Here is a 16128-nt window from a genome sequence, read left to right as displayed (position 1 = left end):
AGCAAGACCTCTGATGGAGACAGGAGAGGGAGACCTCTGAGTTGTACTGTGTGACAGCTAGAATGGGGTCTTTACACTGACTTTCTCATGTAACAAAAACGGAGTTTGAAATGTGGACCTTGACAGATGAAAAGCTATTCAACTAAACTTTAGGGGTTTTTGTACTAATTGGAGACAGTTTTAAGTCTTTAGAATTATGACTTAGATTTTTTGTTAAATTAAAAAAAAAAGTTTAGAATTATAGTTCACAGTGATAAAGATAGAAACCTTGGAACTTAGATGCTTTGGTTTGAAAAACTAAATTGTCTGCTACAATGTGGGTTCATTTGTCTTGAATTTCCTTGTTGGAGCTTTGTCTTGTTTCCAGCTGTCCTTTTTTCTGGTCAGAGTTCTTTCTTCTGGGCTAGTAGAAAATGAAAGGAAATTAATTGTCTAGTAAAAGAAAAAAAATTGCTAACAAGGAACCATTAAATACAATATATAGGTTAGAATCAATGTTCTTTCCAAATACATAAAGCAACAAGTTTGTTAATGCCATGTGAAATCCAGATGTTGGTGAGTGGAGGTATGCAAAAAATTGAGTCTTTCTTACATATTAGGGAAAAGGTATCATTTATAGGAATTAGTGTTCAAATTGATATCTGCAGAATTCCAAAGGTCTGTTAGCTACTTTTGAGGAATCTGTGGACAGTAACTAAGAGTATGTATCACATTTAAGCCAGTTTATTGGTTTGCAACTCCAGTGGAAAGTTTGTAAGGAATCCGATATAAAAAAAAAAAAAGAACACCTTTTATTACTTGTAGGGCCTCTAGCATGGAAGCCTAAGACAGGCAGATAAAGGGAAACAAGCTCCTAATATTTCAAGTACATATTTGAACAGGAAGGGAAAATAAGGGTATAAGATACTTCATCAAATGCAGATACATCTCTAGTTTAAAATACTTCAAAAGCTATTATAGACTGAGTCAAGTTCCCACGGCCTTACTGGTATAACGTACATGTATTGATTTTTACATGAAAAGAGCAAAAAACAGTTGAAACTTCCAAGCTTGTCCTAAAGAGTGTGTATGCTCTGTGTTCTTCTGTGTTGTCAATGGAATATCCAGTAAAAACTGGACTCCTTGTATCAGTGTTAGGAAGGCGTAATTTGTCTGGAATTCCTCTGTCTGTTTTTTCCTCAAGTGATTTCAAGACTTAAAAAAAAAAAAAAACCTCCCCTCTTCTCCATGATCACTTAAATCATACGTGGACAAGTAAATTTGTCTGACGTGCAAAATCTGTGATGGAGAGAGAAATCTTAAAATAGAACAATACCAACAGACACCATCTTTGGATGAGGTTTTCTTCCTGTTAATTAAGTATCATTTAAGTATTTTGCTTTTCTGTCCTTTGCCATTTGCATGTGACTGTTCCTTAGTTTACACATCCTGGAGCATCAGATGTCCAAGGTGGAGAGGGAGGAGAGAAACTGCCACTCAGCTAACCTTTCTGTAACTTATACCATCTGAAATGTTAAGGGCTGCTCACACAAGGCCATCATCTAATTTGTCCTTGATTCTAGTTAGATGTTGGGAAGACCTCTGTTTAACAGTACTTTGTTCCGCAAAAAATGGGGAGGTCTTATAATCTTATGATTAAGCTCTGGCCTGAACATTTTTTTTCTAGTTCATTAATGATGTGTCTTGCAGTTTTGACATTGTGTGTTCATGCTTTCTTGCTGTCCATACTTTTTATGTACAATGTATTTTGGAATCATTTATTCTGATCACAATTTACCAGAAAATAATTTCTCCTTTAGTCAGGAGGCAGGATTAATTGTATTTTTAGAACTGATGTCTTAATAATTATTAGCACTTAAAAATTAAAAGCCTTACAAATCTAGGCTTAATTGTTGAGTTCTTGTTTCAGGATTCTGTGCGCCTGCTTAGCAGAAGTTGCTTTTATGATAAAATCCTAAATATAATTCCGTGCTGCTCGTCAGAGATAGATGTACTTGGAAAGTATACCGCGATTTTCACTGGAATACTGCTGGATCAGCATCAGTGTAATACAGTTCATTAGTAATGTCAAAATTGGTCATTTAGAGCATACAACTTTCCATTTTTATTGCTCGTTGATTTTTGCCTTTTCATTCAACTTCTAGCACTCTTCGTTCTCTAGATTCTGGATTTACTTCATAGGATTTAAATTTGCTAATATAGTGTAATAATTTTTGGACTGAAAAGCATTCAGAAATGTACCAAAGTCTAGATTTCTAGATTCTGTATTTTCTGAGGTTAAATGTTAAGTGTTAAAATTTGCATTTCAGCTTAGAAAGTTAATGCTTTCGCACATTGAGATTAAAAGAAAATAAATAACAAAAGCAGTTAACTCAAAAGATGTGAAGTGTTGATTCAGGAGCTCAGTTTTGTTTCAAGGCTTGAATAAAAACATCATACGCTAATAATTCTTGGCAGCAATACTGATCACCAGAGTTGGAGAGACATACTTTGCTGTAGTTGCAGAATTCTACCAGATTGTGATCACGAAGGTGTTTTGTTTTGTTTTTAATCTCCTTTCCTTTTTTTTTATTTTATTTTGGAGTGAATTGTGGGGTTTGTTTTTTTTTTTTTTCATGGCTTTTATTTGCTTTATATCCATCAAGTTTTGTCAAAGAATGTTTCTTCATGTGTCTTCAGGAATATCATTGCTGATTTGGTGAATGCAGGTATTAGATGTCTTGTGGGAAGATTCATTGTTTCTGTATAGGTTCTCAGCCAGTAAGGAAAGGCAGTAGAACAGACCAAAGGTAATATAATTGCATAGGAAAAAATAATACTGGAAAAGCCACAGCAAACCTGATCTTGTTCTCATAAGGAACTTCTGTAAATTTTGATTTTGAGTGATATTGATAACTCTTAACAGTATCATTCTGATTCTTACTTTGCAAATTGTCTATGTTAATTAGTAATATCTCATGCTTTCCCTATGCAAACTTTATCTGTCTTTAAAAGACACTTAGTCTTCATTTTTGTTGTGGCACAGAAGGCTCCTAGTAAACTTTCTTTTGTATTTGGTTTTCCAGTTTGAAGCTGCGTGGGTGCTGACAAATATTGCCTCGGGAAATTCCCTTCAGACTCGAATAGTGATCCAAGCAGGAGCCGTCCCCATCTTCATAGAGCTGCTTAGTTCAGAGTTTGAAGATGTACAGGAACAGGTAAAGATTAAGAACAGTGCTGGGGTTTTGGTTTTGTGTGAATGTGTGGTGGTTTGTGTCGTTGAGGTTTTTGGTTTTTTTATTTGCTTTGGTTGTTTTGGTTTGGGGTTGTTTTTTGGCTTTGGTTTTTTTTTTCTTTTCCCAGAGAGGAACAAGGCTATCTTGTAAGAAAGCCTTTAGAGGAAATGTAGTGTTTGGCAGTTTTGCACAACAGTCCGTTTCTACCTAGTATGTGTTAAGATGTCTAAGCAAGTATTGTATTTTTTTTTTTTCTGGAAATGATGTCTTTGACCACAGCCAATGGGGTAATGCATTTTGCTCTCTAATGGGTTAATATTTTTTTCTGTGTATTGAGGAATTCAAGAAGCCTTGTTTAAAAAATTGCTTTAGAGACGGAAGGTTCATGCTTGTTTCTCCTGCAGGTAAAGCATGAGTGGAAATGATAGTTTGTTCTCTGCTTTCCTTACAGAGTAGATGAATATTCTTTAAGGCCCAAAGGGATCAGTGTAAAGCAAACATTTGAGTGATTTCTGCATGAGTTCTGTAACTTGTATTTGAACAAGGATGTATTTCAGATATATAATCTTGCTTTGAAGATTTAGGATGATGAAATATTAATTATGTTAACTAATAGATTTTTCAGTTAATCTTAATCCTAACTTGAAAGTGTGTATGTTTACTGTACAGATTTGACTAGCTTTGCCTCCTGGTATTTGATTTGGTTTCATTGTCTACTCAATTAGTAAGCGCTCTGTTTTTTCCTGTAGCTACTTACAGACCATAGCTTAAGCTTTTCTTGAGCAAATGAAATTAAACTCTGAATTCTCATTACGAGGGTATTTCTGTGGTGGTTGGTTTGTTTTTTGGTGACCATTCTCTGAACGTTTCTTTGTTTTAATATCTTTTTGTGGCGCTGAAATTACAAGCACTGGATATTCCAGTAGCGCTGTTCCAGCAATCCTTTTTGCAGAGGCAGCACCTCATTTTCATTTCTACTTGATACTTTGGTGTGTAGATATCCAAGATGTCTTTGTGGACTCTTTGCCACAGAAGCTGGCTCCAAGCTCAGGTTAAGCTGATTATCCAATATGATCCATTGTTCTTTTCAGAGTCACTGACTTCCAGGGTTCAGTTCTCCATCCTGTAAGTGTGACCTCTATTCTCTGTTCCTAGATGTCTGACCTTGCATTTGGCTGTATTGAGATGCATGATTGGAGGAGTCCCGACGCATAAGCATTGGATTGCTTTGTGTAACTTGCCTTTCTCTCTTATAGCTGGCCCAGAATGTACCACCTATACTTAAGGTTGCCTAACATTTTCCACAAGACAAACAGATATTTTTTTTTCAGTTGCTTATAGTTTTCTAGTTCTTCCACTCTGCAGCCTCCCATTTTCAATGGCCTGTCTCAGGCTGAATTGTGTGGAAAGTTGGAAAAGTTTGTGGTTTTTTAAAGAGACATTTAATTCAGGTGCTTGAGAAAATTGTATTAGAGGAAATAAGGTTTGGGTTTGGTTATTTGGTGGGTTTTTTTTTTTGGTCCATTTTTGTAGCTTTCTGTGAGGAAATTAATCTTTGTTATTGTAGAAACTAGAAATGTGATAGGGAGCTTGCCAAATCGGCAGATAAATGCCATGTTCTACCCATGTGAAGATCCATCCAGACTTAGCTATATAATGCTTTTTAGAGTTTGGGTTTTTTGGGGATTGAGACTGGTGGCATTACTTCCCAAATTCAGCCATCGCTTATACAGTGCTGTTGCTGCAGTATGATTGGTGCATTGAGTGTGGTAAGGGCTACTTCGTTTTTTTTTTTCATTTTGCTCTTGATGATCATCTGTGCAAGAGCTAACTTGTTTTTTTTGTTAGGCTGTTATCATCCCTGCCGATGTTCAGAGAGCAGGTGAGAAGAGCAACTTGTTTAGAATGAGTTGTGCAGCCTTCAGCCTTAAGATGTGTGAATTAACAGAAGAGTTTAGGGGCCACAGTTAAGTAGTTTATTTGGCGTCTTCCCCCTCTGCCTCCTAATAAACTGCTGACATGTTAAAATTAAAATTGCAGGCAGAGTGGGTTATAATCACTGGAAAATATTTTTTTTTTAAGCAATTGAGGTGCTGAATCCATGATCCCTTTGTTACCAGTAAATCTCTAAATAACAGTTACAAATTGCTCTGTAGTAAAGAAGGAAAATATACCACTGCAAAGAGTTACCTGCACCTTTTTCATGGTGGGTTTCTGTGCTGCAGGTCTGGTGGTTGCAGCCCTGCTCACAGCTGACGTTGAGTTTAATGCAGGCCAGCATGAAAGAAATCCTGTTTTTTCTGACAGCTTTGAAAAAACCCAAACACTTCACCATACTATCTACTAAAACAAAAATTAAAAGCATTAAGCACTTAAATATTAGCTCTTGTACTTCTGCATAGCAGTACACAATTGCATAGTATTTTCCAGATGACTCTCGTCTCATTTAGTGTATGTCCCGATTGTTGCCCTGGTAACAAATCCTCAGGTAGTAAAGGAGGCTATTATTTGTCACACTGTGGCCCTGGTTGTTGAAGTGTGAACACATTGTAGTGAATGAAGGAGAGAAAAGGGAAGAGATTCTTACGATTAAGGCAATTGCAGGTTTCAGAGATAAATGTATCTACTGCTTACTGTCTGATGCTGGACAGTTTGCTTGTATCAGTTTTCAGTAAGTAGATACTAGTTCTGTGGGTTTTGAGTGCTCAACGCAAAATATTTGCATTTTGTTTTGTAGTTGGGGGCAACTCGGCACTTTTGCAAGTAACTTTTGTAGTTAGGTCTGTGTTTTGAGCAGATCTGGGCTTCTCAGGCTGGATTTCTGAAACTGGAAGATACTTGGCCTTAATTTTCAGCTCTGTAAAATGGTGGTTCTTATATTCACTCACAGCAGTACTATGAAGATTATTATTTGCAAGCAACTCCTGCTACATTTGTAACAAATTACAAAAATGCAGGAAAATACAGAAAATAGAACTATATGTTCAGGACAGATGGTCCAGAAGCTATCCCTACAACCATATAGTAAAGGATGAAGAGAAAAAGAAATATTGAAGGCTGGGTTTAGTAAGCCATTCTTTGTGCTAAGTGAGATAGTAATTCTGTAGAAGGAAATGTAAGTGCCAATGTAATTTTGAATATGTATCATAGCATAAACTTAAAAAATAATAATAATATTTTAATTTGACTTAATGGCTAATCATTATCCACTGGTTTTGTCTTACAGTAAGACTTACAGAATTACACTATTGAATTTGTCATTTATTTCAAACTTCCCTAGCAGTGACACAGGAACAGATACCAGTGTACTTTATCTGATCATAATTTTCCCAACAGTTATTCTTCATATTTATAAGACAGTTTTAACCTAATGTGTTGCACTGTTTCTTTTGCATATGCCAGTTTCTGAGTCTAGCGTGATTCTAAATCAATGGTTTTATAGAAATCTGCGTGAGAGAATCTTTATAACTATGTTTATTAAACAACATGTATTTTAATGAAATTATATCTTGTGTCTTTTTACAAGATCTGTTTCCCATTAAGCTATGCAGGCTGATATTTAATGCCCTGCCATCCTTTAACTCTTCTCTTTCATTATTTGCATTGTGTATCGGTCTTTCTCATTCTCTCGATACTCCCTGTGATCAGTGGCCAAACCATTTGGCATCCATTTTCCCCCCAAAGAAACTGGGTTTATGACAGAAGCTACATCTCTATTATTTATGCAAAACTGTTTGGGTACATCTGTTTTGTTTGTTTCTGGTTTTGGTGTACTGTTTTTTATATTTAGTCAGTGGCATATGTCATAGTCGTCTTATATTTATCGCAATTTTTTCTTCCAAAAGACATATCGAAATTTAGAAATGCTGGCCTGAAATTATTTATATTGAAGGACTTCATCAAAGCCCTTTAGACATGCTTAAGGTTGATGTAGCTTCAGCAGTGTTCTAGTCACAGTTCTGTCTTGCATGCCCTTGCTGAGGTATTTAAAACTCAGATGTCAACTTGGGTTTCCTTGATGAATGTTGAATTTCCTTCAAAAACCACACAAGGCATTACACTCCCCAAGACAGCTGAGATCGTCTCACAGTAACATATATGTCATTGTGCTCTGCTGGACAGCCGGTGGCAGAAGCATCCCCAGCTGCCCTGTTCTCCTTTGGGAATGTATGTGTTTTCATCTAAAGCAACCAAGGTGTTTTTCCCTCAGTATTTTTCCATTTCTAGTTGTATTGCGATTCCTTTTGGTAACCATCATTTATTTGGCAGAGGTGACCTGTGAGCCTGGTGTCCAAGTTCTGCTTGGCTTTCACATCAGCAGTCCTGCTAATTAGGTCACAGTAATCAAAATCAGGAGAAGCAGTTGAGGCATGAGTATGAGCTGCTTTCTTTGTTTGTGTGGATGAGATGTGAGAATGGAACTATGGTCACCCCAACACTGAAAGAAAGGTATTTTCTGTGTTGGGGCATAGTAGAAGTCATCTCCTAAGGATTTGCCCTTCTTGTATCCTTCCTTGTGTCCACTAATCCAATCACACTTGTATGCAAGCTAATCTTCAGTCTTTATCCCAGCATTAGATCCACTTCCAAAGTCTGCGGCCAAAAATAGAGAAAGTGTTGATTCTTACTTCGTAGTATTTCTTCTGTACCAAGAGATACAGACTTTATGCACTGTTGGTGGTTGGTTTAGCACTTGCTTTAAGTGTCCAAAGGCCTAATGAAATAATGGCTGAGCACCTTCAGAATCCAGGGGAGAGTGGAGGGTTCTCAGAAAGCACATGGATTATTTACAGAAGGCACCGTATGGCTCAGCAGCGCTTTAGAAAACTTGCACTTTATTGTTACTGACTACTGAAGTCGTTCAGCATGGCAGGAAAAAACACTGGAGTTTAATAATGAGTATAATAAACTGGAGACCTGCAACAATCCCTGCTCCACTATTAGCAATAAATAGAAATTTATACAGGTGTATAAAAATAGACACTTTCAGTTGACAAGTCAGCATTTGCATTTTCAGTTTACACACAACTTTGCTACCCCTAAGGTGTTGGTTAAAAAGTTAGACAACAAATCTTAAATTAGAGGGTCTTTTCATCTTCAGGTCTGGATGTGGATATTGGAAAGTACTGAAATTGATTTTTTTTTTTTAAAGTAATTTTTTTTTTTACTTAATAAAGTGAAATTGACTGTAATTAAATATCCTTTTACCTCTGCAACTATCCAGAAAAGAAGATAAAAATATTTGGGATGTGTAGAACGAAGCCAAAATGTTATGGCAAGCAAGCCATTTGCATCTTGAGGTATGCACAAAAGGAGCAATAGAAACCATCGTGCATTATTCAGACAAGCTCTGAAGACAGTTGTCATTGTTCACATGTCTTCTGTGGGAGCCATGATGAAGCTTTGTATTTATAACAGTATCTGATAAGAAGAGTTTAAATGAGCTTTGTCTTACGTTCCTCGCTTATCTGAAGAGCTGAAATAATTCCTTAAGGACAGACATCTTCCTTATTGAGTGAAACTGTGCATATTTTTCAAAGATATTTCAATTTCTCTGCATTTTGTGTACTAGCAGTCATTAGCATCATAAGGATTTCTTGCAATATCCTCGCTTACCAGGTCCTGTGATACCAGACTACTCAGCCAGGCTTTTCTTGCTGTAAAAAGTCAACAGTGGAAAAGCAGTGGAGATGCTATTTGACTTCTCTGGTCAGACTTTTTGATATGAGATTTGCTGTTGCAAAGCCAGTCTGTCATTCAGGGTCAGAATGGATTCCTGGATTAAGTGATTATCACTGTTGTCAACCCTAAAAATAGATATTACTATAATAGCAGAAACAAAGTCCACAGACGAGGAACACAGCTTCCAGGGGTGTTTTAACATGTGGAAGGGTATCCAGGCAAGCAGTCTGTATCTTCATACAAAGTTACCTACGTGTTCAATAAAAGGAAATTATTACAAATTATAACGTTTTCCCCCAAAATGTTTTTAAAAGATCCACCAGGTTATTTAGAACTGGATGAAATCTTTGATTCTTTCCTCGTGCTTTTCATTGCTGCAGAAATACAAGCATTGTAGCGAGCAATGAGCATGGCTTCTTACAGTTCTGCAAAATGTCATTTATATTGGGAGTTGTCATATGTTCTCTCCAGTAGCCACCTTTTCTGTCTTGAGTCCGTGAGGCTGCCAGACCCAAGGTTATACTTTTATTTCAGGCAAACTGTTGTCACAACAGTTGTAAAATAATAAGAATGGATAATGAAAACTAAGTTTTCTTATGTAGATCAATTTAAGGGCGACACCACAGAATAGTAATTGCTGTGCTCTTTCACAGCAAAGATCAGTATAGTCTGGGCCCTCTCTCTATGGCAGACAGCAGGAGCCCAGAAAACAGTAGCAGAACAAAACAAGCTAATCCTTCCCCAGAATAGTTTCCCAGTCTCTTAACAACTTGTAGTTTAGGGACTTTTGATCTATTGATCGATCTATTTATGGTATTGTTTGTAATATTGGTACAGAGGATGAGACTTTTTCTTTCATGTCTGGCAAGCTGACCTCTGTATCTATGTTTTGTATGTATATTTTGTTATCTGGTTTTAACTGTATTCATTTTGCAGGTATTTGCTGCAGTTTTGGGCCCTCTAGAGTGCTTGGAGGAGATTTTTAAAGGGTATTTTCTAAAGTAGCATTTTTTTGCCACCTTTTAAAAAATCAAAGTAGAAATCTAATGTAACAAATCAATTGACTTCCTATTGATAATGAATAAAAAAACCCTTATTTCAGATTATCTGAGAATTTCCTTTAGGTAACAAATAGGGCTTATTCTGTAACTTTTTTAGAGGAGTAATTTATTTCAAGTAGAGAACAGAGAAAAATGTGGGTTTTTTTATGTGGGAAACAGCTGTTTTCAGTTGGAGAAATAGTTATGCACCGTTATGCATTTTATTGCAAATAAATACATAGTCTTCAACTGAGGAGAGATTTAGGGAGGACATTTAGCTGCTGTCCATGATAAATCGAATTGCTTTTGTCCTCTATGTGCAGTACTGGAAGTATTTCCAGTGTTGTGTAGACATTGTATAGGTCTTACCAAGTAGGCAGATACATATATCTATTTGATGTGACATTTAGCCCTCTGCTAACTTAAAAGCAAATGTTGCATACAGTTTTTTTGTGTGACAAAATATTGTCTGTAAATCACATGGAATTCATAAAATGGCTTTGTATAGACTGACTTTGAATTTTTTTCGGTTACAGCTCTCATACTAGTGGATAGTAGTATCAAAAACACCACTTCACCCAAACATATAAGTCAAAACCAATCAAATCATTCATTCACATCGTATTATGGAAGATGAATTTCATGCTTCTTTAATTATCTTCTAATATTTTAGATCTTTTATTCTCAAAATTAAGGGTTACAGTAATACTGATGTGCAAGGGAGAAAATACGTGTCTTTGCATTTTGTCATGCATATGTCCAGTATGCAATACTGGTTCTGTCTATATAGTTTTCTCTTAAAGAATATGTGCTGATCCCCATCTGAACTCTTTGATTATGAATATTGGTTTATCTTGCATTTAGAGTCTCATTTTCATCTATCTTGGTGTCAGCATTCTTAATGTGACTGCATAAACAACGCATGCTTTTATGACTTCTTAGGAAATACTAATATGGGCTGTTCTACAGAAACTTTTTTGTGTAGATACACTTGCTTGATCTGTGGTATGGACCATCTGGACTTGAACCAACTCTGAACCAGGAGGAGTGTAGAATTAGTGTGTTACTAAGTCTGAGAAGATAAGCTCATTTCTTCTGTTGTGGACAGGACAAGGTTATGTCTGCCTGCAAAGTCTTTGGAGACATACGTGTTGGCTGTTTGGTATTCCTTTTAGATCTGTGTAAATATTCCTGAATCATATAATGAGCTTGGGTGTGTATGTATGTAGTACTCAAACCAGAATGCATTCCCCTTTTGTATATTGTCCAGGATCTAACAGTGAGAACAGAGTATCCGACTCTAATACATAAACTGAAATGGTTGAATTATGAGAATGAAAGCAATTACTATTCTGTTTTTCATTGCAGGCAGTATGGGCTCTTGGCAACATAGCTGGAGACAGCACTATGTGCAGAGACTATGTATTGGACTGTAATATCCTGCCCCCTTTATTGCAGTAAGTCTGTTTTAATATGTTTTCCAGAATTTTGTTTGAGTATCTGATAAGACTGAAGTTTGTTTTTGGCCTTGAATATTAATAACCATTTTTTAATTGTGGACTAATCAGACTTTTTAATGGGGATTCCTGAAATACATTTTGTAATGGAGCTAAAATGAAAACATGTTTAGGAGCAGCTAAGCTGGAACTATTTTATTCTGCAGAGTGGGTGGATATCTGGGCTTATAGAGTCATAGAATAATTTGAGTTGAAAGGCACCTCTAGAGGTCATCTAGTCAAAAGCTCTCTTCATAGCAAGTGAGATCAGATTAGATTGCTTAATTACTTAACCAGTCAAATTTGGAACATCGAAAGTAGATTCCATAACCACCTGGGGCAACCTGTTGCAGTATTTGACCATGGCATGGTGAAAAACAATATTCTGATACCTAATCAGAATTTTCTATATTCTACCTTGTGACAGATGCCATTTGTCCTGTTACTTATGCATCTTTGAGAAGGATCTGGCTTCCTCTTTTCTGTATCCACCTGCTAAACTTGTAGGCAACAGTTAGCTCTCCCCTTACACAGTCTCTTTCTAAGGCTGAACATACCCAGGACTACAACCCCACCATTGTGTGCCATTTCTCTAGTCCGCTAATTATCTTGATTGTCCTCAGCTAAAGGACCATAATTATTGCTGAAACGAACTAGGATTACTCAGTCTCTGTCCTTTGCAAACTGTTTGCAGCAGTGGAGTTTTCCAGTGCTTTCATAAAGACATTGGTACAGTGTGGGATGGCTACAAGAAAAGGAAACCGAGTTGTTATAGTTGCGGAAAAACTAGGTCTTGCCTTACTGCATTCCTCTTAGGCCAAAGAGCAACTATTGCTAGTCATTTCTACGCTGTCAGGAAAATGCCTTGTTTAGGGGCATCATACTGTGTTTGACTTAACCGACTCCACAGACGCACAGACGTCTTTGTCGGTGCTAGGATTGATCTCGCATAAGGGGACCCGTGGTGTACCAGTGACTGACACAGCTTTGGTCTGTGTGATAGTCCTAATCTGAGAGGGCAGTTTTGGTATGCAGATTTCATGAAGCTGTCAGTATTGCGGTTCATCACATCGTTGGGCTTCCTGTGTCTTACTGAGCAGAAGCTGAACCCTGCAGCTGGTGTGTGGATGCCACCCCTTAACAACTGCGGGAAGAAACTGCTTTGGGGTGGTCTGCAGAATCATGTTCTAACAAGAACCCAGTGGGCAAGGCTCTTGTATGCCGGGACTGGAGTCAGTGTGCACAGAAAGTCTGTAAATGGTGCTTGCCGTGAGATACGTGACTGTCTTGAATGTTTGGGAAACCCTAAACCTGGCTATACGCATTTTCTGAGGAAAGTTTTGTTCTCCTTCAGTAGTTAACATACAGAAGTGTAAAAGTGGGGCTGATAGTCTGAGACTGACATAAAAACGCAGTTCAGTGAAGAGAGTACTCTCCAAAACTACCTGCACATGCTTCTACTTAGAGTAGTTTTGTCGCAGTTCCTGTGGCTTTTGACTTAATCTGCCACATCAGTAACTAAGCAATTAAATTAACATACTCTCAGTGTAATGGTTATTGTTCTTGTCAGGATACTAGCATTCATGTGTCTAGTATCTGTGTTAGTATCCAGCCATGAAGCACGATTTTCCTCAGGATGTATTTTTATAGAAAAAAAAAAAAGTAGCATATTTTGCCCTGTTGTACGGTAATACATAGGCCTGAGTTAATATTTTAATGATTCATGCAGTTGACCCTACACGGTCGCCTGGCTTTGATTTTTAAAAAACAAAGGTTGGATTTTTTTATTGGTTTGTTTTAGATTGCTTTCAAAACAGAACCGTCTCACTATGACCCGAAATGCTGTATGGGCTCTATCCAACCTCTGCAGAGGGAAAAATCCGCCTCCAGATTTCGCCAAGGTAAGAGATACTTGAAAGGAAATGTGTTGTGAGGTGATGGTATCCAAATAAGCAATAAGGGTGGTGAAACTTAAAATAAATAGCAGAAATCATATGGGCTTCTTATAGATTAAGTTTTTGAATGTATTTAGTCCTTTGGATAGACGTTCATTATGACTGTTCTTAATATTGTTGCTTCCTAACTTTTTGTTACTGTTCCTGTACTGGAGATGACCATTCCACAGCAGAATAAAACTCTGTACATCGTGGCTGCTGTAGTTCAAAGTATGACACATCTTAGCGGACGAGTATGAGTTTAAGTTGCCAGACATTGTACTGTAGAAGCTGAAGAATTCTCGTAGTACTTTTCTGCTGATTTGCTTCTCTGTACTTGTGTAGCTGCAGCCCTGCACATAAGCGCTACCTAGGTCTGAAATTTTCTGAGTATTGAACCTGGAGATGCCAGTGTCTAGTCCTGTAATGTCAAATGGAAAATGAACTGACATGTAAATAGATCTTCTGGCCCTTTTAATTGCACAATGTATATATCTCTTCTTAATGTCTTACAGGTTTCACCTTGTCTTAGTGTGCTTTCCTGGCTGCTCTTTGTCAATGATACAGATGTATTAGCAGATGCCTGCTGGGCTTTGTCCTATTTGTCTGATGGTCCCAATGATAAAATCCAGGCTGTGATTGATGCAGGAGTCTGCAGAAGACTTGTGGAATTGCTGATGTAAGAAATTTGTTCTGAGCAAATGTGCTATCTGCTCTTTTACCTAAAATCAAGGTTGCAGCAATAGGAAGTTTAATTAATTATGCCTTGAAATGTAATAATTTCCAAAAAGCAAGTTTTGAGTTTTAATTTTACCTGTGTTCAGCCTTCTCTATTTATCATGTATAACAGAAACAATGGAACTTTTCTTTACTATTTTTGCTATCTCTTGAGAGATTTTTTTTTTCCTGCACCTAACAGCTGCATTTTTGCGAAATCGATAATATATACTGAAATTTTCTCTGTGCCATTGAGGTCCATGTTATAATTACCAGCCAGATAAATTGCCAAGGGATATCAAGGGCAGAAGTGTAAGAAATAGTAAAACTTGGTAGAATTGACAGCAACAGGGACTTGAAATGTAAGTAATTTCCTAAACCCTTACTGTAGAAGTGCATATGCACACTTTGGTCAGTAAAGTGTAGCTGTGGGAGTTGGGGTCAGGGAGGCTTGCTTCGTTCAGAGCCATTTTTTCAGATCTAAGGGAAGGATATGGAACACTCAGACTCAGTTATCTAAGAACAAGAAATAATGTTTTTCAGTGATGTAAATAAAAAAAGACTACTAAGGCTTTTAAGATTAAAGCAAATCTGATGCTGGATTAATGAATAGAATGTATTACTTAAGTGTTTTCAATTGAGAAAAAAATTCCGTACTTCACTGTTTCTATTCTATTACAGTCCTGATTTAACAATGATGATGGGGGGGCTGCAGTATAAGGGTGGGATGCATATGATGACAGAAAATAATCAAACAGCTGTATGGAGACATGGCTGAGTTAAACACACAGCTTCTATCAGTGTTCTGTCTCATTCACTGCCTTTGTGCATGCTACATTTAGTGTGTTTCATAGCTAAAGCTGGTTACTTTTTCCCTCCCAAGGATGCCTATATTCTGAAGTACTTGTATTCTTTTAATCTCATATTTTATTTTTATGCTGCTGAATGATATCTAAAGGCCTAAATATTTAGAAACCCTAGAAAGATTTACCATCAGTTTAAAATCAAAGAGTGTTTTGATTCAGATAGAGTTAAGTCTGGTTTAGCAGGGAAGTTTTCCCATGGCTGATGGATATTCCTTCCTTGAGGATGTAAAGATGGAGATGCTTCAGGGTGGTTAACATTTAGATCTTTCCTTGGTAATTTTAGGCACAACGATTACAAAGTTGTATCTCCTGCCTTGCGAGCTGTTGGGAACATCGTCACAGGAGATGATATCCAGACCCAGGTATGGATTCACTTTCTCTTACGTTGTACTGCAGTTCATCTTTCTGTTAGTTGTGGTAACATATTCACAAACACCTTCCCTTTTTTCTTTTGAGGTTGGAAAGTGAAGGATTGATGACACTAGTTGCCTCAAAACATGTGGTGGTTTTCATAGTTTTTCTGTTCAGTCGGGAACTGCTGGTGATTCTTATGTAGCTATGCCTGGGATTTGTATATAGCTGTGCAATACCCTTTGAGTTTTTCTTTTCTGGTTTGTTGAAAGCAAATCTGCCTCTTAGGCTGAATTTTATGCTGAATGATGTGTCATGGTAGGGCCATTGAAAGGGCCTGTCACATTTGATGCTGTTGACAGTCTATGGTGAATATACTGAAAAAGAGAGTCTGGTCACATTTTGGATGGTATGTAACTGTGTCAGGACCCATGCTCGGAGAAGCATTGGTAGGAGGCAGTGACTTTCACCACTTTATTGGAATTAAACTGGGAGCCAGGAAACCTTATGCGTCAGAGGCACTAAGTGGTCATCCTGCTTCTTGGTAGGTTTTGCAATAGGCAGCAGCTCCCATCAGGTTTTAAAATCTATGGGAGCAGACGGTCTGTGCGTGTGTTACCTGTGATCTACTGGCTGGTGGCAATTTCTTTTTACGTGTAGAGCAGACGCTCCAGTTAGGGGCTTTTGTGATTGTACTTTGTGTTGATTATTTTCCCTCTCCTTTGTGCATTCTGACACCCTGTTGTGAGGCTCAATTGGTAATATGCAGAAGGAAGGTACAGAGTTGGCTATTGCTTTTGAAACTTTGCTGATTCTTGGCCTCCATC

The 16128-nt window shown here is 37.4% G+C and overlaps 1 protein-coding gene across 1 annotated transcript in view; it reads left to right on the top strand.

The window, feature by feature from the left end:
• The window catches only part of KPNA1 (karyopherin subunit alpha 1), a 54010-nt gene that overhangs the window by 17742 nt on the left and 20140 nt on the right, over nucleotides 1-16128 (top strand). The window contains exons 6-10 of the mRNA XM_054188700.1: nucleotides 3066-3197; nucleotides 11306-11394; nucleotides 13235-13334; nucleotides 13883-14046; nucleotides 15234-15312. Of these exons, the coding sequence (XP_054044675.1) occupies nucleotides 3066-3197; nucleotides 11306-11394; nucleotides 13235-13334; nucleotides 13883-14046; nucleotides 15234-15312 (564 nt within the window). The remainder of the gene's footprint in view (nucleotides 1-3065; nucleotides 3198-11305; nucleotides 11395-13234; nucleotides 13335-13882; nucleotides 14047-15233; nucleotides 15313-16128) is intronic.

This window comes from Rissa tridactyla, chromosome 1, assembly GCF_028500815.1.
Source record: "Rissa tridactyla isolate bRisTri1 chromosome 1, bRisTri1.patW.cur.20221130, whole genome shotgun sequence".
Taxonomy (NCBI): Eukaryota; Metazoa; Chordata; class Aves; order Charadriiformes; family Laridae; genus Rissa; species Rissa tridactyla.
The sequence above is the reverse complement of the archived record's forward strand: the minus strand, read 5'-3'. Positions and strand labels throughout refer to the sequence as shown.